The sequence below is a fragment of the Pagrus major genome, chromosome 5 (genome assembly GCF_040436345.1).
Source record: "Pagrus major chromosome 5, Pma_NU_1.0".
Taxonomy (NCBI): Eukaryota; Metazoa; Chordata; class Actinopteri; order Spariformes; family Sparidae; genus Pagrus; species Pagrus major.
Window position 1 is genome coordinate 25,412,864 of NC_133219.1, and position 21,755 is coordinate 25,434,618.

At 40.4% G+C, this 21,755-nt stretch overlaps 1 protein-coding gene across 1 annotated transcript in view; it reads left to right on the forward strand.

Moving 5' to 3' along the window:
• Positions 1-21,755, forward strand: part of pxdn (peroxidasin) — a 69,485-nt gene that overhangs the window by 15,310 nt on the left and 32,420 nt on the right. Inside the window, exons 2-7 of the mRNA XM_073466030.1 lie at positions 5,007-5,078; positions 6,515-6,586; positions 13,663-13,734; positions 16,326-16,397; positions 18,874-18,945; positions 19,877-20,046. Of these exons, the coding sequence (XP_073322131.1) occupies positions 5,007-5,078; positions 6,515-6,586; positions 13,663-13,734; positions 16,326-16,397; positions 18,874-18,945; positions 19,877-20,046 (530 nt within the window). The remainder of the gene's footprint in view (positions 1-5,006; positions 5,079-6,514; positions 6,587-13,662; positions 13,735-16,325; positions 16,398-18,873; positions 18,946-19,876; positions 20,047-21,755) is intronic.

The window sequence follows — 21,755 nt, forward strand, 5'->3', positions numbered from 1 at the left end:
ATCTCCTTAAATTATTAATTGTGCCTTTGTAGGCTGTAAACTTGCCCTTAGCTATGGAACAACAAAGGCATACATTTAATGGACATCAGAAACTTTTAGAAAAATTTTCAACAACAAACTTGATCATCAGAAAATAATGCATTGTTACTGGAGTAACTGCAAATGCAGTTGGTCTCACCTGGTCATGGCATCGTTATGTAGTCCTGATCTCCATAATACCACCGGGAACATAATCCTCCTGTTTAAGATGAGTGCCTAATACAGCCATGGTTGTCATTGCAGATGCAGCAGTGAAGTCTGGAGAAAAAAAAAACACCAGGCACAAAAGCTAGCTAGCTAGCTAACCGTTAACTAGCTTTTTTTCTTAGGAAATGGTGGACTGTCTGGCTGAGTTTGTGAGTCCCAACAATCTCCTTTCGTCTTGTTGTCCAGCAGACTACCAGAGCCATGAAAAGCTCTGTCAGCGTAACTGGCACGTTATTATTTCCTAACTGTGTATTCAGTGTTTGCCTGGTTTTAGCGGGTTGACGTGTTTTTCTCACGTTTGGTTTGGAGAAACAAACCAGAGGCGCAGCTGATACAGGGGATTGTGAGCTGTAGTTTCCCTGCTGGTAAACACACCACCTGGCTGTCTCTTGCAGCAAAGAGCGGCACAACAGAATGAATAAAAGAGGTTGGTGTGTCTGTGTGAAGAGGTCGGAGTGTTTCTCCAGCTCAAGCACAGCTGAAAACAAACATTAATTGAGTCAAGCGTTGAGAACTAAATCAAGGAACCCAACCAATCAGAGGCGGCATAGGGCAGGTCTTATGATGATGTTCAAAAAGAACGATGCAGTGACAAATAGAGATAGTAGAATGCAGTCATACTGATTTCCCTTGATAGATCCATGACCTTTACAAGCAAAATAAACACATGCTAGGTTGGTAAGTATCGTCACAGTCCCACGACGATATTTTTTATCGCGATGTCGCCAAATTCGGTATATTGTTACATCCCTATTCCCTAGTACATTTCATAAGAAATTTTACTTGCAATATACACTTTAAGTGAAAGAAAAGAGCGCAAAGAAGGAGTTAGTTGTTTAAATGTTGTTCACTGTGGACATAGGTGTTTACAACAATAACTTGAAACGTTAATGTGGACACATTGTTTTCACATGAAGACAGTGTTTAAAATGTAGACAACTTTATGTAGGTGTATTCTAACCAGAGAAACTGCCATGTTACATGTTTATAGTAACAAATTGACCAATAAGTACTTTAATTGTCCTGTGTGGGGCCAGATATACTCTTTCCTGAAATCTCCTCAGTGAACTCACAGGACCTACTGCTCTGTCACACAAAATGTGCCCAAAACACTGCGGGCAGATTGTCAGCATCGTCTAAATAGGTCATTCTAATTATCTTTTGACAAATGTAAGGCTTGAGTTTGGTGTATGCCAAAAGCTGCAGTGCAAACCTGATGGTAAAATCATGCATTCAGTACAAAGTACAAAGCTCTCTTAAGTAGTAAGTTTGTTCTCTTTGTCTTTTGGCCCTGTTCTTATCAGCATGGCATGTAAAATTATGGGCCGACCACCCTGTGTGGGTAAATGACCAATTTCTTTGTTTCTATAAGGAAATCAAATCAGCATTTGTTCTGCCCTCACTGTATTAGTTCAGTTGTTGTCAAACTGAACTAGGCTCCTTCATCACTTAGCCAGGAAAGCAGTTTGGGCTTTTTGTTTAGGCAAAACCCAGAATAGTCTGTCAGCAAGCAGGGCTCCAGGGTGCCACCATTTTGGTCACATTTGCCTTCAAACAAATATTATAAACACAATTTATGTTGATTATTTCTTTAGCATATAGTAGGATTTCATGTACAACTTCAACATCTGGCCTGCGTGTCTGGGTTTGTCTGTGTGTGTGCGTGCGTGCATGTGTGGGATCCTGTACTCCGCCCACATTCCTTGGACAGAAACAAGAGAAATTAATACTGCAGGCAGTGATGAACGGACCCTCGCAGCTGTGAGCCGGGGCAGACCCGTGTACAGACAGGGACAGTTCAACACGCCTCTGAATCTTCATGTGTTTTGGACACTGCAAAGGAGTAAAATGTGACTTCTGAGTCCACAATGTGGCACTAGAGAACACTCACATATGAAGGGTAGACCACACTGTCTAAATGTCATATAAAACGAGTGGGATACACAATGCACATGTCATCAGCTCCAATACTTTTAGGACAGTCTGGTCAGCTGATGCTGCATCATGTGCTCCTGGGATAGTCCCACTTCCCAAGTTCAGAAGTCATTCTTCTGACTTTGGTGTGTTCGTATGCGTCAAGTCAGGATGTGGAAGCAACATGGACGATGTCTTGCTTTTTATCACTCTGAGCATTTTAACAACACATTGACGGTTGTTTCCGGTATTTGAGTGACAAGGAAGAGCAAAGGAAATGGATCATGTAGGCCAGCAAATATATTTCACAAATATTCATGTAATTCATCAACCCAATGTTTGCTTTCATCTGCCATGTTTAAGCATCACATGACGTCAACTCGGCAAGTTGTGTACCAAAATTTTCTCAGACTTTCCAAGTTGTCCCTCTGACTTGAGGGTGCTTTTGTGGATTTTCCCAGTCAGAAATACATTTTTCCAATTATTCCGGCACTGCATGAACGCATAATGAGCCTCCCCTTACCTTGTATCGATAGCTGAGGCCACTGCCATAGGCAACACTCGGCCTGACCTTTTGTAGCCTTCTCTGCAAACATCTCTACCATGACAGACACACACACAGCCAAAATAACATAGCCACCAACCGGGACAAATAGTTCAGTAAACAAACTCCCAATATTCAGGGGTTTGAATATATATACGATATGTGTGACAATACGAGTTAGGTGGTTTCTTTAAACTCACTGTTATTAGTTCATTTTAAGGAGTATGTATTGTTTTTTTTAGACAAGGTAAGTTTCGTCTGTGGAGTTCTCTTAACAGATTTAGAACTATCGTTTTCATCTATGCTGATGAGACGGGTGCTTTTCTAAACCAACACGTAGCAGCACCCTGCTCTCTTCCACCTCCTCGTTCTCGCCTCCATCCCAGTTAGGCAGTTAGGCAGAACAGCCCATGCCTTAGCATGTCGGTGCAGTGCACTCTGCACCAGGCCTGGAGAGAGGTGTTTTCCTAAGGGTGCTGTACCTCAGTGATGTCTGTTTTTCACCCCTCTTACACGACATGGCAGCTCATTTTCCTAAACGTCTCATAGCTGTTGATGCAAGGGACTCTTATTTCAACTTTGGTACTGTGAGGTTTTATGGTTTTATCAGTTCAGAAGCTATTGATAAAATCAAAATTGTGATTTGCAATGCAACAGTTTTATTTTGAAATCTTGTCTTGACATTAAGAATTTAATGAAGTGTCTGTCATATTAAAGGTCGTGCCAGAAACAACAATATCAGCGTAGCTGAGGACATTCCATGCAAAGAATGTCAGCTACAGAAAAGCTCTCTGAGTGAATTCTTGCACTAGCTCACAGCCTATATGAAAGGAAGTGAGCATATGAAAAAGTTGGACTCTGTCTGATTGGATCCATATGTGAGACCTTTTACAGAGCAACTGACCCATAAACATTTCACTGGCTATTAAATAACTTGATTTTATTATATGGCCCACATTTTCACAGAAATATGAGAAAGCAAAAAATCAGGAATGTATAACTTTATCCTGTGTTGCGTACAGAGAAATAGACAATATGAATGTTAAGCTAATGGATGAACTCAACATGTAAATTAAATCTGTATGCTTAACAGAAAAGGAGCAAAGGTAAAGCTGAAAAACACACTGATCTCAAGATTCTCATCACCCTGGTGTCTTGACAGTCTTGCATAATCAGTGAAGTATGTTATGCCTGTGTGACCCAGTCTCAGAGTATTTAGTTTGTAAGGTCATTGGCTAACAAGAATGTTGGTAGACAGTCCAAGCTGTTACTGGGGGAGCTGAGCTATCTAGGCGAGAACAGTTGATGTAGTTCTCTATTTCCGTAGTGGAGTGATAAATCTGCTATATGGTTCTACCCAATTGCTCTCTTTATTTTGTTAGCTGACTGGGTTTTCAATATGTTTTTCTGTCAGGATGCCATGCTTGGTTAAATAATGCACAACTTTTTACCATGATTGTAGTGATATAAAGGAATAACCAAAACAATATAATTGAATAAATAGCGATACACGTTAGAGAAAGATTATGTATTTTTGATTTTGGGGTGAACTGTCTCTTTAAAGCACCAGTAAAGACCATACAATTGTGGAGAGTGTGTGTGACTTTAGGAGCAGAGGGGGACTGAAATAGTGTTTTGAAATGCTCTACTTTAAAGGCTCCTCATATGAATGGCTGACTCCACTTGCATAATTTATCTTGCAAAAATACATTTAGTGAATGGCTTAGTTGAAGGTCAGATGACTTAGATCCTAAGTTCAACAATGATGTTCAGATGAACCGCTCCAATTTCACATAACTTGTCATTTTATAGCTAGTAATGCCACATGGAGTTCGGAATGATCTCACGTTCACAGGGCTAGATGCAGTAATAGGGTCTTGTCACTTTCATGGCATTTTAAGTCATTTGTTGTAAAACCAAGAGTGATTAGTGTCATGTCAAGCTATATTGTTATCACTACACAGCCTCTTTGAATTAGAGAGTTAAAGGAGAAATATACTAAAATCTGCAGACTGCTGCAACTAGCTAGATTGTTATCTTTGGGGCAAATATAAATCTGCGCTCATGATCAAAGCTTGACAAAGGCAGTCTTGTGAGATGAGTAATGTGTCTAATTATCCTTCAGGAATATTATGTGAAGGCGCTGCTGTGGATTATAGGTCATGCACATGTGTATTGCTTACTTTCTACACATTAAGAAATCTTCAAAGTACAGCTATTGGAAGTTATGTGCAGATTTCCTCTACAATATACTTAATGACATACTTTCCTTGATATAAATATATTTCCTTCTGTTCTACAGAGATCTGAGGTTCAACAAAATCAAGGATTTACAACCTGGTTCCTTCAGACGATTAAAGAACCTCAACACACTGTAAGTCTTTGCACTCTGCATGCGAGCTGTTGTAGACATATAGTATAACATCACCTTATTTTTGGTCTGAGATTGTTTCTGAAGAAATATGTGTATGAGTGTTAATGACATCCTGTTGGTTACAAATTTCAATACCTCTAAAAGACTACTATGGAAACTAATCAAGCCCATTTCCTTTAAACAGCACAAAAGTGATTGTCACTTCCCTAGAAAGTCCTGTTTGCATTACACACACACACACAGGCAAATTCTTGCTCTGTTCTGCTGCGGTTTCACACATGTAGGTCAGCTCGTAATCTGTGAGGAATTTATTTTTCCACTTCCACCCACAGGGCTATTTCTTATATGTCCAGCCTGCTACATGGTGCATTGCTAAGCTAATAAGGCAGAAATGTTCCAAGTGTTTGTATTTTTCATGAGCAATAACATCTTAGTTTAGCAACCTTCTCTCAAATTTGTGCATGCTTTATGTAGTCATATCTTGACAGCCCACATTTTAGACTGTTCAGCTGACTGCTCGAATAAATCAAACACACCTCACCTCATTCAAATATTTGCACACATTATTGAGATGCCTTTTCATCCATGCCTTTGTTGTACATGTGTGGAGTATGGCAAAAATATGCAAAGATCAGAGTAACAGCACCCTTTAGCATAATGCTTAAAGTGAAGCTGTGTAGGTTCAGTAATATATCCATACTAATTAATAAAGATGAGAATATGTGCAGGACATAGTGTCTTAGATTTAGTTTCAAAGTGAAGAAAAGTGCCTTAAGGCAGGAGAGAAGCCTAGCCAGCCACGCTGACTGTTGAGGGATTTATATCCTGAACAGCTCTTTATGGTTTCAGGCTGCAGTTCCACAGACTGAACAATAACACATCCTAAAGTCTATGAGTCTTGGAACCATAGCGACATGTTCAGTATTACTGTTGTACTGACACAAATACTCTATGTCTATAATGTCCACTGAAGGAGAGAGCCTTTTATCTTCTCTCAAGTTAGCCTATGACAAAGTGTCACTCAGTACAGCACATTTGAAATCAGAACCTTGTAGTTTTAATGATATAATAATATTAATAACGATCATTTTTGCATTACAATTTTCCTTAAAAAAATATTAAACTCATGATGAGGTGACATTTGTTGGGGTCTGTACCAAACAAGCATGTTTTCTTACATCTGGATAATAAGATTTGTAGGACAAGACATCTCTGCAGCACTACAGTACTTCATTATAATGCTGTTTGTCACACATTTCCTTAATAAAAATAAATGGATATTACACTTGGAATACTGCGATTTCGTTAATATTTCTCGGCAACATGATGTCACGCTGCAGTGCGCCGCGTTGGCTGATGTGTGCAAGAAGAACAAAGAACAAGACTAATGTGTATCTTTTAACCACCAAATAAGTTCTGTTTTCTTTTCTCCACAGCCTCCTCAACAACAATCATATACGAAGGATCCCCAGGGGGGCATTTGAAGACCTGGAAAACCTCAAATATCTGTGAGTTGCCCTTGTGTAAATTTTGTTTTGCTTTTGAAGAGATAGATCTTGAGACAATGGGGCAGAATCTTTTCCAGAAATTATAGGTTAGAAGACATTGTTCGGTTTACACTGTTCAGTCAACAGAAGAGGAAGCATGGTGAAACATGTCCTACACTTTTGTTGGGAAAAATGAAGTGTCCTTAAGTGACTGTAAAAGTGGAGGACAGCTGATGTTGCTCGACTGCTCAGTCAGTGAAAATGTATCAGTGCAGTACGGAAAATGCATCAATGAAAAGTCTCCGTTTGTCTGATCCCCTGTACTTATGTGTCTGGAAGTCTTGACCTGGAGGCAGAGTTGAGAACAGATATTTGAGGCGTGTGTAGCCTCAAGGTTTCTTTGTTAGTCACTTACATCATCATCGCACTGCCTCTGTTGTGGTGAGAGCACTGTTTGTGCTCAGAGTTAGATATGGTCTAACTCTTCTGCTTGAATTTGAGAGGACCTACATACTCTGTTGTTAGGTCAAAACTTGAAGATGTTGAACAGCATATTAAATTTTATATAATAGTGCTTGTGTTTGGGCAGATGTTTTGTGCATTTTGGGTCTAAGATGACATCATGTTTTCTGTTGTCTTTCATTAGGCAAAGCTAGTTGTCTGCATAGATCTGCTGAAAGATGATAAAGACAACATGTATAAGCAGTGAGTAATGGCAAAGGTGTGTGTGTCTGGGACAGAAGTAGTGTGATGTACTGTGAAATAACTGCACAGCTTGGACATACCAGCCCAATCTCACACCAAAGCATATAATAGAACCTCCGATCCACTAATGGACAATGTGTGTCACAGTTTGCCTTGCCTAAGTGCAAGAAGTACACACTTGTATGAAGGTGCAGTACCAAAAGGGGCCAGTAATGGTGACCGTAGTTCAAGGAGGCAGAATGTCTGCATAAGAAGGAAGTTGGTGTTGTAAGGGTCATTCACTTTTACCCAGGAGACTCAGGGTTTCAAATCCCATATGAAGGTAATAGTCAGTGGCGATTGTTTTAAGGTAGTAGAAAACATGATCTTTCCTAAACCTACTGTAACTAGAGCTGCACCAATTAGTCAATTAATCGAGTCAGGTCAATCAAAACAAAGTCAGTTGCCCATAGGGCCAGTAAGAAGGGCATCAACCCAACAGCAGGACTGTTACCTGCTCCTTTGTGCGAGGAGGAACGGGAGGAGCACTCCCAGAGCCCTTCAAAATGACCTCCAGCAGGCTACTGGTGTTCATGTTTCAGACCAGACTGTCAGAAACAGAATCCATGAGGGTGGCATGAGAGCCTGACGTCCTCTAGTCGGACCTGTGATCACACTCCACCACCGAGAGAAGCGAGAGAACACCAGAATTGCCAGGTCCGCCATTGGCGCCCCTTCTCTTCACAGATGAGAGCAGGTTCACACTGAGCACATGTGACAAGTGAGAAAGAGTCTGGAGACGCCATGGTGAACGTTATGCTGCCTGTAACATCATCCAGCATGACTGGTTTGGTGTTGGGTCAGTAGCCCCATTCACACTGCCGTTTGCATGCGGGGATCCTGCGCCAATTCTCCGCATCCGCCTCTGTGTGAAAGTGTCAGATGCGGCGAGGGGTGAAATTTCCCTCCGCCTCTGATGCGCCTCCAGAGGTAGTGTCAGAGGTAGTATTAGAGGTTTACTGATGGTGATTATGTAATTAAGAGAAAAATTTAACTTTGTCACTTTCCAGGATGTTTGGTGGGTCAGGATCCCAATCACAACACATTATAACAGCATCCATATGATTATAAACAGTCAGTGTGTACATGTTTAGATTATCAGGTAAACACCGGGGGAAACACGTTGAAAAAAACACGTCATCACCATGACACGTATCGTCACGCCTCTTTTGGAGCCGCAGCACCGGCTTGCTGTGTGAATTACACTCTGGTTTGTCTTTTACGCCGGAGCTGCCCGGCTCTGTGTGAACAACCAACGGCGGAGAATTGGCGAACAGCCGCTGCGGCGAAAATGCAGCGACTCTGTGTGAAAAGGGCTAGTGATGGTCTGGGGAGGGTTATCCTTGGAGGGTTGCACAGACCTCCATGTGAAATAGCCAACAGTACCCTGACTGCTACTGGAATGAAATCCTCAGAGCGATTGTTAGACCCTAGGTTCCTCCTGGTGCATTACAATGCCCGGCCTCATGTGGCCAGAGTGCGTAGGCACTTCCTGGATGACGAAAGCATTGATGCCATTGACTGGCCCTCTCGTTCCCCTGACCTAAATCAAACTGAGCACCTATGGAACGTTATGTATCGGTGCATCTGGCACTGCTAGTTATCACAACAGACTGTCCTGGAGCTCACTTATGCCCTGATCCAGGTCTGGGAGTAGGTCATCATGAGTCTAGTAGTAGGACACCATCCGCCGACTAATCAGGAGATTGCCCAGCGTTCTCAAAAGTGGCTTTGAGATACAACTGAACATTTAGCCCACTTTGTAAATAAAATGCTGAGATATTTATCGTGTATCGCCATTTAGCCTGAAAAAATAAATAAATATGAATTTCGGTCCATTTTGCCCAGCCCTACTTACAAAGTATTTTGACAATCAATTAAACATTTCAGAAATTTTTTAAGCAAAAATTTTAACTTTTGCTGGCTACAGTTTCTTAATTGTGAGGATTTGCTGGTTTTCCTTTTCATTTATTATAGTAATTGAAGAGTCTTTGGGTTTTGGACTATTGGTTTGGCAAAAATAATCAATGAAGACATCACTTTGAGCTCTGGGAAATTGTAAATTTTTTGACATTTTATAGACTGCAAGATATCTAGATAGATGGATAGATGGATGGATGGATGGATAGATGGATAGATAGATATTATAGATAGAGGACATAATTGTTAGTTGCAGCCCTAGTTACTGCCCTGCAGTAGTGATTTTAAGCCAAACCATGACGTAATAAGAACGTGTTGTTTTCACGTGTAAGCGGTATCATACACAACATGGTGGACCGATGGGTGTATAAGATGGTTTAGTGTGACACTGGGTTTGACATACAGCATACTTGATACAAGATCATCATCTCCACTCAACAAGAGAGAGGGAAGAGGGGGTGGAAAGAAGGGAAGTAGAGGCTTTTCTTTCTCAGTAGTTTGTCAGTTTACTGACACACAAACACACACATTCCCGGCATATATCCCAACTCAGTATGCTGTAATTATATCCTGTAGCTATTTAGTAACTATTTTAATTACAGAGTCCTTCTCACTTTACAGCAGAGTTGATCTAAAGCCTGAACCCAACCTTTGTGATTAGGGTAAGGTGTCTCTCCACCTCTCTCCCTTCCTGCTGATTCTGTGTTCTATAGCTGGGGGCTAGATTATATCTCCCGTCTCACGTCTTCACTTCCTTTGGACCCCAGTAAAGTTCATTCCCTGTCGTCTTTGTTCTCCAAACCTAATGGCCCCGATGGCTGTCTGTACAGGCGAAGCACATTAATGCAGGTTTCCTTTAATACATACTTAGAATGTATTTAAAGTTTCTGTTTTTGTGACTGTGTTGATGATGAAGTGATCAGCAGCAGTAAGGGGAAATCCTCCTGGGTCTCTCAACCAGACATCTTTTCTGGTTAAAGGCAGGCTGTTTCAGTGCATACTGTCTACTTTTTATGAGTATTACCACTAAATGATATCTGCTCACTCAAGTGAAGCCCCTTGTGATTTGAACCCACAATTTTCATATCCAGTTTTTCATGTAAACCCACACACACAGTGTTTTATTTATTCCTGCTGTGGAGTTCTCAAAAGTGAAACTTGAAGCCATTTCTGAGGTATTGAAACAAAACACCTTGTTACTCAGTTGTCAGTAAACTAAACAGATTACGCTTAAGGGTCTGAGTTTTCATTACCATCATAATTTATTTCAGAAATGCTCTGCATGGGAATGTAATAATAGTTTTGATTTGTTGTCAGTAGTTTCCTTGTAGAAGGTCATCCAGAACATGTATGCTCGCTGTATCATTTCACTGTGAATGTGATGTAGTTGTGGGTTTAAGCTCAACTTATCTTTAAAGTTGTTAATTTTTTTATATAAACCTTGTGTGAATCTTTTATGGTAGGAAACTGGATACCACAGACACAGACAGACTATAGCACTGAGAAGAGACTCAAATGATAAAAAGAGGGTGTTTATTTTTTCCATACATTGCATCACTTGTGCTGTTGGGAGATCTGTATCTCTCATCATATCTCATCATGAGTGATAAAGTGGAGAATAAAAGAGATAGATGGGAGATGAAAGGGCAGACAGCTGTAAGCAATTGCTTTTCCGGTACCACATTTCCTGAACAGGTATGATAGAGGCAAAACATGCACACGTCAAGAGTATTTGTCTTTCAGTGTGCTAAAACACTGTGTCAATCCTATACAGGCTGCATATTACTTCAGCCTGTTTCACGGTCAAATTTTGAGTGAATTAAAAAAAGTGGAGACATATGGAGGGATGATTTGACAAACATGGAAGTTGTTGACAACTGATTTTCAGTCTATTGTTGATAACTGATTTTTATAAGCACACACCATCTTAACAGCATTATTCCCTCCTTTTCCCAGAAATGTTCATCCGATCTTCAATTTGATAATGTGAATGTAAACTATGTAATTGGATGTTAGGACTTATTAACTGAATTTTATGTATTCCAAGAGTGTTAGACAGTATTTTATTGTAAAGTCTTAATGAGTTATGTTAAGTTGCTTTATTGTTGCCCATATTGACTTGATTACTGCAAGGTGTTGATTGATTGTTTTACTGAAATTGTTTTACTGAAATCATGTCAATCACCAAATACAATAATCTGTAAAGTATTCCATCACACACTGCTGTCACCATGGGAACATGGTGCATGTCTAATTGCTATCCAGTCAAGTACATCTGTGAAAATACTGTAGATAAGAAAATAACACTTGTAATTAGGGGTGTCACGATTTGTAAAGCGAAAATCAAATGTAATAAGCTTTCAATTTCAATCATTGAAATCAAAACCAAGATTTGCAGTTTTCCAAGTAATCTTTTTCTCCATCTTTGCAGAGAACAAAAACACTTAAAAGACAACACAGCTAGCTCAGTGTTAGCCTGCAGTTGCACCTCCAGAAACTTATCCTGTATGCACGGAGATGATCAACTGACTTGTACTGGAGGTGACTCCAACAGTGTCTGAGATGTTCAGTTAATTTTTATTTTCAGAAATCCTTTTTTGATTTGTTTAAAGGGACTTGGGGCAGGATCAAGAAATAAGACTCAATAGTGACAGGACGGCCGTTAGGGTAACTGCAGCCATCAGACAAGCCGGTGCGGGAGCGTGCATGAACTCTTCACAGCAGTGCAGCTGATGCCTTATCCCCTACACACATGAAGCAGCCGGCTCGCTGTGTGTAGCGACACACAAGCGCGGCGATTTACCGTTACGGTTGATGCAGTCTGACAGGCACAGGCGAAAGCAAAGACGGCATAGTGAGGGACAGAAATATCGTCTCTGATACGGATTGCTGTGTGTTAGCGGCTAATGTTGCTACACATACACAAACAAACCGTTAGCCTGTGGCTACAGCCAGCTGCTAACGTCACCTCCCGGATAACAGGTTGGGCTGTAGGTCCCATATATAAAGGGACATATTTCTAACTATTCAGTTTCAGACTAAAGGACCGTGGAAAATGCGCAGTCTGTAACTATTCAGTGTTACACAGCGGTGGACTAAGTTACATGTTTGCAGCTAACGCTACTTTGCACGTTAGGTCACTCCGAGTCCTCGGTGATCTCATATGATTTTCAAATCAAGCTCTAAACATGACCTGTAATGTTTTCTTACCTGGTTACTAGGAAATGAGCCATGTCAGCATCTGTTTTCAGTCCCAATTCAAGTTGAAGCTGCCTCCATTAGTTGAACGCGTATCCGATGTGTATTCGGGTGCCAGCCCGGCTTTGGTCGTAATTTCGTTTCGACTCACGACATGCCGCTGATAAAGCCTTCGTTTTCCTTGTTAGTATGACTTTTTAGTGGACTTTGTGTGGTGGTGGGTCGTTTGCTGGCCGTAGCAGAATCCATTACTACCCAAACACTAGTTTGGGTCCACCGCACTTGTCTTCTTCGCGTATCCAAGTCGAAAGACGTCGAGGATACGCATTCAGCGCCATCTTACGTCACGTCCGCAGGACTGCGCGGGAAATTCGGACACCGAATTGCAGTACATTATGCAGCACACAGCCTGTTCAAGGCAATGGAGAGATACGTGGGTGGGCTCATTCTTTTTGGTTTTGAACGCTTCATCACCCATTAGCATTAAAAAACTTAAAATGCATGTTTATTTTTTCACAAATCCTGCCCCAAGTTCCTTTAAGAAGAGGGTTTTCCTGGTCCTGGTTTTGTGAACTTTGGGATCCTTATTTTTGGTTATTATTTGAACTTGTCAAATCCGAACCTGCAAAAAGCCACCAGGATAAAGTCAAACTGTTGTGACATACTCTGATCTTTACAAATCCAGATGAGATAGTCTAACAATGGCAAAGCTGTCAGTTTGGAAAAAAAAAAGAAAAAATCTTTAAATCAATAATCAAATCAAATTGAATCGAATAACGGATTTGGAGAATCATGACATCCCTACTTTTGATGGATACAGTCAGTGCTCTACTTTTACCACAGAAATACATTCTCGTCTGAAATTTTAATTGTGAAATGTGTCTGATTTTGTTTCTGTACAACTGCTCAGCATCTTTGCAAGCTCAAAGAAAAGAGCCTCCCCTGCAATTAGCTACAACTAGTAACATTCATGAAGTAGGCTTATGTAGCATATACTTCACAAAATAAATACAAGTCTTAACATTTCTATCTTTTGTAAACGTAATGTACAAGTATTAGCACAACATGCTTATCTTTTTGAAAGGACAGCTGTAGAATTAATCAGAGCGTTTCTACTTTCTCTCATAATAACCAGGCAGAATTCAGATGATCCTGTGTGTGTGTGTGTGTGTGTGTGTGTGTGTGTGTGTGTGTGTGTGTGTGTTACTAATGTTACTGATTATCTCTCCTTTCAGCTATTTGTACAAGAATGAAATCCAATCAATTGACAGACAAGCATTTAAGGGGCTTGTCTCTCTTGAGCAACTGTAAGTGACCAACTTCCTCGTCAACCTTTTCTTTTCTGCTCACCTACCCTCTTTCTTTCCATTTGTAAAATCCCCCCCCCCCCTTCCTGAAAGATTGCTATAAACAATTCATGAAACCTTGTAAGGTCTACATGGTCATAAGTGATTTATAAGTTAAGTCATATGATGTAATAGTGCCAGGCATGTCACAGACGTTTTTTGAGCTGTTATGAATGCTTTGTGACATGACTGTGTAGGCCTTCTACAGGTATCATGATAGCTCTGTTCAGTTAGTTTTCAATACAGTGACAACCTCCCCCTCCTCCCACCCTACATGCGCCCCACTATCCACTTCTCCACCGCCACAATGCATGCCGTGTGTGCACCCACCCTTGTATGCCGTGCTGACCCTCTGTGACCCTTTTGCATGAGTCGCATGTCTTGTGATCAGGACGACAGATATGCGCCACCCCCTGCAAAGCTTCAAGCATGATATCTAGCCTTGTGCTGCTAGTAATGCTAGTGGCATGGCAGATTCTGCTTTAGAGCAAATCTTGAATGTATTGTATTGTATCCTGCTACTGCAGAAACCACTCCTCTGCTCTGATTTGCTAAAATCTGCTCCAAGTATCCATTTGTGAAAAACTTTGAGTGCATTATGTATGCTTAGTCTGTGTGATAAAATTCAACTGCTTCCTGCAAGTCTCGACTGTCAGAAACTTGATAGTTCTCTGCAGTTTTTACAAAAAACTCTGCCTCTGTTGTGTCTTTTATATTTGCATGTTTGACAAGAAAAATACATTAACAATTGCTGATTGATGTTATTATAATATGAACTGTTTTAAGAATAGAATTTCTGTGATCTCTGTTCGCAGAAATGATGACTGTAGTATGTTGATGAGCCAGCGTGTCATCATCACAACCAATATCGCAGCTATGCACCTTTTCCTTAGCAAATAAGGCTTTCTGTAGTCTTGGAGGAGACCGTGACTAACTGTACCTCTCTGTAACTGCAAAGAACAAATGGCTAATTCCCCAAGAAACACCAATTCCAACATCAGGCTCCATGCCTGGCAGCTGTTTTGAATTTTGCTTTTCTTAAATAATAGTATAGTATCAGGGAGCAAACAAAGATCACATAGGATCACAGCTTCACAATCAAAAATATTAAAAAAATATTCTGCTGATCCTTTTTACACATTTAAAGGGATAGTTCATTCTATCGTTCTATTGGTATGAGTTGCCGAGTTTCAGAGATATCACCTGTAGAGATGTCTGCATTCTCTTGAATATAATGGAACAAGATGGCACTCGGCTTGTGGTGCAACAGCACAGCAATGTTTATTTCCAGAAATCTTGACCCGGTTACTCAAGATAATCGACAGACCCTGTTGTAAGCAGTTTCATGGAACTATTTTCTTTCTGCCGAACTACACACGCCAACTGTATCACCAAACAGAAGGAAACATGCATCTACTCAGGGACGAGAGGCTCATTCTGGTGACAGTGCAGGATGTAAACATTAATGGCGTCCTTCTCGGCTGAGCTGTAATGTTAGCTAGCTTAGTTAGCTTAGCCTCTCATCCATGAGTAGATGCATGCTTCCTCCTGCACAGTGATAATGAAAGAAAATAGTTCCTACATGAAACTGCTCACTACAAGGTATGTGGATTATCTTCAGTAACCAGGTCATGATTTCTGTAAAGACATGAGACATTGCTGTTGAGTTTTTGAAATGTATGTTTTTGGCACTTTGACAGACATCCCTACAGCCGATATCTCCATATCTCAGCAGCTCACACTTAAAATTAATTCACTATTAGCTCTTTAAAACCTTTGTCTTCACTTATCTGGACTGTGTTGTGTTTTTCTATTCTGGCCCCTTTACAACACATATTTTAGGCAACACCCAAAGACATATTGTTGGATGTCCATTACAGCTTGTAAAAACACAGCTCAGAATCAACAGTTGAAATATACTTACAGACAAAAACTGAAATGAATTTTCTTGTGTGGAAGACATGTAGAGGAATAAAGCATTTTATTTGACATTCTTTTCTGTTTTTTCTCTGTCTGTCTGTGTTGCTACTGCAGCTGCTTTGACCATTGCTTGGTCTGTCTAAACAAGCCTATACACAATTGAACCCTTACAGTTAGCATTCAGCCATCAGTTAGATTACATTTCCCTAACTTTTTATTTGTTAGCATATCGTTTGATTTAGGTTTTCTCAGCTCAAAGGCTTTTGAGAGCATACATTTTTTGTTAATTCCATGAGATAATCGTTATATTTGCTTTTCACCAGTGGGCAATCCCATCTCAAACTCAGAAATCAGCCATAGATTTTCAGACCTTGTATATCAACTGTCTAACATGAATCCCTGATGTGCAAATTTATTCAGTCTATCTGCAATCAACTAGAAGCTATATATCACTTTTTGTGACATTTTTTTACAGTAACATGGTGTGCCAGGGATGGACAGGTGAACAGGGACATTTCAGTGTTCTAATTTTCTCACCTCTTAGGACCTTTCCGGGAAATTAAATTACATAATCAGACAGGGAGTCTTAATCATATTTCACTGTGCTTTGTCTACACTTTGTTCCTCTCCAGGTACCTGCACTTCAACAACATTGAGTCTTTGGAACCAGAATCATTCACTCACCTACCAAAGCTGGAAAGACTGTAAGTTCATCCTGTCTGACCTTTCTCCCAAGATTCCTAAAATATAAATAGTTCACACACACACTCCAAAAAAAAAAAATTCTCTCAGAAGGAAAAATAATTTTCTCACAAATCAAGGGATTCACAGATCCAGGAGCAACAGGACTCCTGATCTCTCTAGAAACCAGAAAGCAATAGCTAACATGATGTACTTATTATGGAAGTAAGTGTCAACTCAGGCAGGTCCAGACTTTGTTTAGCATGACATTGGAATAACCTGACCGGCCAAATGCTTCCCAACAAGCCTCTGAGGCTCCCTGTTGGTTTGTAGTTGCTTCAGATAATAACACAGTGATCATCACTGTGTTATTATCAGCAGATTCTGAAAGTTGATCCAGGCTTATATTTAGTTCCCATGAGGCTAATTTTGTTTGTCCTCTTTGAGCTGGAAGTGTTCCATTCACTCTGTAGTAGAGCCCGACCGATAAAGGATTTTTAACGCCGATACCGATACAAATATTTGGTGATTTAAAAATCCGATATTCTGATATATCGGCCCATATATATATACATATATATGTATGTATATATGTATGTATATATATATATATATATATGTATGTGAGTATATATATGTATGTGAGTATATATATATATGTGTATATGTGTATATATATATGTATATTATATTATTACATATGTATATATATGTGTATATATATATATATTATATTATTACATATGTATATATGTTTATATATATGTGTATATATATATATATATATGTATATATAAAAATCCAATTTATTTATACATTTTTTTTTATAAATATTTATTTATAAATCCAATTGCCAACTTACAATGAACACACTTCAACGATGATCTCAGTCGTGGATAACTGGTTTGCTCTACCCGACTCTGGCTGGATCAGCTGGTTGTAGGGTTTGTGGCGTTCTAAACACGAGTGTTGCCAACAGGGACATTGTAGAGTGTCCTCTGGTGGACAAACTATGCCACACCAACACTCATAACATTGTTGAAGGGTGTTTCGTCCGTTTTTTTTTTTTTTTTTAAATATTCATTTATCGGCCATTATAAATGCCGATACCGATAGTTTGGAAAATGCCTAATATCGGCCGATAATATCGGCCATCCCATATATCGGTCGGGCTCTACTCTGTAGTTTATTTGTTGAACAGACAAGAGTTCAGTAGTTTAACTGACCTATGACAGGAAATGTATTGGGATAAATCATGTCAACTTTTTTCTAATTATACTGCTTCCAGAAATACTCACACTTGACGAATCAGTCAGAGAAAAAGAGACCAAGAGGGAACTGAGATCACAATGTTGAGGTCAGAGTCCTGGACTGGTCTAACTAAGAACACATCTTGGCCTCATTAAACACGGAGCTGAGCTAATAGCAATCACAGATAAGAATGTGATGAACTTGTTCATCACAGATCACTGATTATTCTGCAGTAATATTTATCAGATATTTTAATGGGTTACTCCAACTCATTAGAAAAGTTGTAGTTTAAATCCAATTATCCTTATTTACTGCTTGTAGAGAGGTTCTTGGAAATCTGCCTAAGGTTATCTATATGTGTCAGCTTCATGTTAAATTAAGTAGTGATGTTAATGTTGTTGTCCCTGTCCCTGAATAATGCATAACCAGATTCGTAAAATTGTTTCAATCATGTAACAATTAACATGTCTTCCTCTTTTGTCAACAAACAACCAATCACCTTTGTTTGCAAATGACTAAAGCTGTTTTATATGTAGCCTGCTAGTCCAGTGCGCTGCCTGCAAACGTTCTGGATATGCACTTTTCTGACAACATGCAGATGTGATGTCGCCTCTGCTTCTAAAACCCTCCACCAGATGTCTGAAGAAAGTCCTGTTAAATTCCTCTTTCATTGTCCCTGTTTATGCCTAGTCTCTGGAGAGGGTGAAAAAGAAAGGACACCTGCTAAAGGAATTCCCAGATGCATACTCTGTGTCATGTTGGGGAATATCTCCATGGTCACGGTCAAAGCAGTCACTTTGGTGAAGTTGCCAGAGAGCATATCTGTAGATTCCGACAGCTAGGGATAGGAGATGAAGAACTGCATCAAAGATGATCTTAATTTATAGTTTTTAAAGAATGAATAGTTTTTGGGGAATGTTTGTCAGAGGAGCGTTATGTTATGATGTCTGCTTTTAGCTAAGGAATCCGAGTCTACGGGTCATCAAAATAAGCCATTGTTGCATGTCTGGGAAGATAATCATATTTCTCCTCCCTTTTGGAAAATGTAATATAACTTTGATTTGCTATCAACCTGAGGGCAATTTCCAAATACTATAAATATTAATTAATTTACGATACTCAAGTTCCTTACAGGAGACCTAAATGAATGAAGTTTTCGTTACTTTTGTGAGCTAACTATATAGCCATAGCTAGTTTTACAGTTCTGAATGCTGATAAACCATAATAGTTTTCCTCTCTTTTACTCAGATTTTTGCACAACAACAGAATCACCCAGCTAGTCCCGGGCACCTTCTCTCATCTTCAGGCCATGAAACGGCTGTAAGTGGAAAAGTCCCTAACAACCACTGAAAAATCTGTCTGTGTGAGAATGCATGTCTCCATCAATTTCTGCAGTTTAATCCCATGACACCAAGTATCAAGCGGGGCCTGTTTGTCAGTTAAATGCCATGTAACCACACTACACTGTTCTCACGCTTCTTTGGCTGCAAGATGGTTTCCATCAAAAGGCTTACAGCTCGTTCCCTCCCGTAGTTTAGCTATTCTCTCTTTGAGTCCTCCACAGTGGAGATTGGAAGGGGCTGTGAAAGGCACAGCAAGGCAATTCAAGGTGCTTTAATCTAGGGTGGGGTATGATGAGAAAAGCAAAGAAAATAAAAATTCTACTTTCCGTCATGCTCAAAAGTCAATAAATTTTCCCTGAAATATGAGAATTTGGGGACTTAGAACATTTGGCAAACTATATCTAATACAGCTTCAAACACCATCCTCCTCCAGCAAACAGACAATGAAGAACATGCAGCGGTTTGGTCTCATACGTATCGTTTCCTCCCCTCTTGTCTCCTCTTTAAAAACTGATTAATTCATAGCAAACTCTAAACTACTTTCACAAATTGCCTCACCAATGTCAAACCGTGCCAGTTAAACTTTGTAAAAGCCATGTCATGGATAATGGACGTATTGTGGTAGAAGTGGAAGCTGGATCAGTTACCAGAGGACGAGGCCAAGCAGAGAGATAGTTTCCCACGGCAGGAAGCTAGTGTCTTCCAACATGGCCCCGCTGAGCCCCACTGTTTAGACTGAGCCAAGCTGAGCCAGACCAGTTTTAGTTCACAAACTGCCAGAGAGGATTTAGACGATAAATTTACTCCACAGTTACATGTCATATCCTGTATGCTTCACGTATTGACCTCATGCCCATTTCTCACTTAATATGTGTCTATGTGTTTGTGCAATATGTCCGTGCGTCCAGGCGACTGGATTCCAATGCATTAAATTGTGACTGTGAGCTGCTGTGGCTGGCCGACCTGCTGAAACAGTATGCTGAGTCGGGCAATGCCCAGGCTGCTGCCACCTGCGACTACCCCAGCCGCCTACAGGGCAGATCGGTGGCAACACTCACCGCTGAGGAGCTCAACTGTGGTACAGAGAAAAAGCAGGATTTCCACTGAGAATGACAGTTCAGGAATATCATGAAATGTTTGTCAGCACTTTCAGAACAGGGACAGTCATGTTTTTAGATACCTGTGGGGGGTTTGAGGATATCATATTTTTATGTGCTGCATCATTAACAACATCAACTAGGCTCTCATGGTTTTGAAAGCCAACCTATTGAAACATAATTTTCTTTTCCATTTGGACAACTTCTGAACCTGAGAGGAGCAAACATCTGAGCGAGCATACATGAAGCCACACACACAAGTTTGTGTAGGAGGATGCATGTGTTTTCCATGTTCCTTTTCTTAAACACACTCTTCTAACCTAAACCACAACTCAGTCTTCATACAAAACATCCAGCCTTCCTGTCAGCAAATAGTAGGTATGCTTAGTCACTGTCTAACATGTACACCCACACACACAGACAGACTCATACACCGGTGTGTCCTGTCTTTGTGTCTGAGGTCTCCAGGCACCCAGATGTTTCACTCTTCATACCACACCAGCTGTGTCTCTGCTCTTTGTTAAAGGACCTCTTCAATTTTGCCTTGGGTTTGTCCAGTATGAGACAACCAACAGATGTTCAGTTCATATTTGAGATGAGGGTCCTGTTTTTATGTGCTTAACATACATACTACAGTACCATTTTCAAACATACAGTGTCATCAGTTGGTGACCATAGAGGGTCTATCTGACCTGTTAGTACAAATACTGGGTAGAGGGCACCGCACTGTCTATTTTATTTTTATTTTTGACTGTCACTATGCACGCCTTAGATCCCAGCAATCAAACAATAGGACATAAAGAGAGGTTTATATTCATAAATACTAATATTTCATCACTTGTCCAACTATGCCAGCAGGCACCAGACAAGTTTGGATCCATTTTTTTAAAGTCTTGAGCACCAGATATAAGCTTTGCGTAAGACTGTCTTACAAATTACAGTATAAGTCTGAATCTTACTGACTTGGATATTTCTTAAGACTTCCCACATTTCTATATGGCTGATTTTCAGACAGTTTCTATAACAGGCGGTTAGCTCCTATGGCAGTAAATCCAAGTGTCTTGGCTCGCTGTTTCCTCCAGCTCCCACTGAATTCTGTAGTCTGAGCCAGGCAGCCCAGTTGGCAGCCGACTGCAACCCAAACACTTTTAAATCTCAGCAGCTAATTTGATGGCCCCAACTTGCCCATTCTTGCTCGATGTAACCCTGTAACCCCTTCCACTTCATCTCTCTGCATAGCAAAGCAGCAGAGGTGGAATGTCTGCTGGTGGAAGCATTCCACACCTCCTCCTTGTTCTCCTTCTTTCCTCATGTAAACTGGGCAGAACAATGCACGGCAGGTTGAACAGCTGTCAAAACAGCTGTCCTCCTCCAGATGAAGTGCAACCTTTCTGCACAAGTGGTATCTGATGAGCTATGCTTGCCTTCTTATTGGACCACAATAGAGTTCATATTACCAAACAACAGGATTTTCAAACCACTGCTATTATAGTCACCATTGCTAATGTGGAGTGATTTGGTGGCAAGAGGAGATCTCAGTTGACATTCTCATGCTTTGTCCACACTGGCTGCTTATGTATCGCGTGATGGCTGTGCTGCTGTATCTACAGCTTCAGGAAGCATCCCTCCCATACATGGTTATCTGTTTAATAACATATCAAGGGGGGTGAGTGCAGAGTTCTTCCCACCT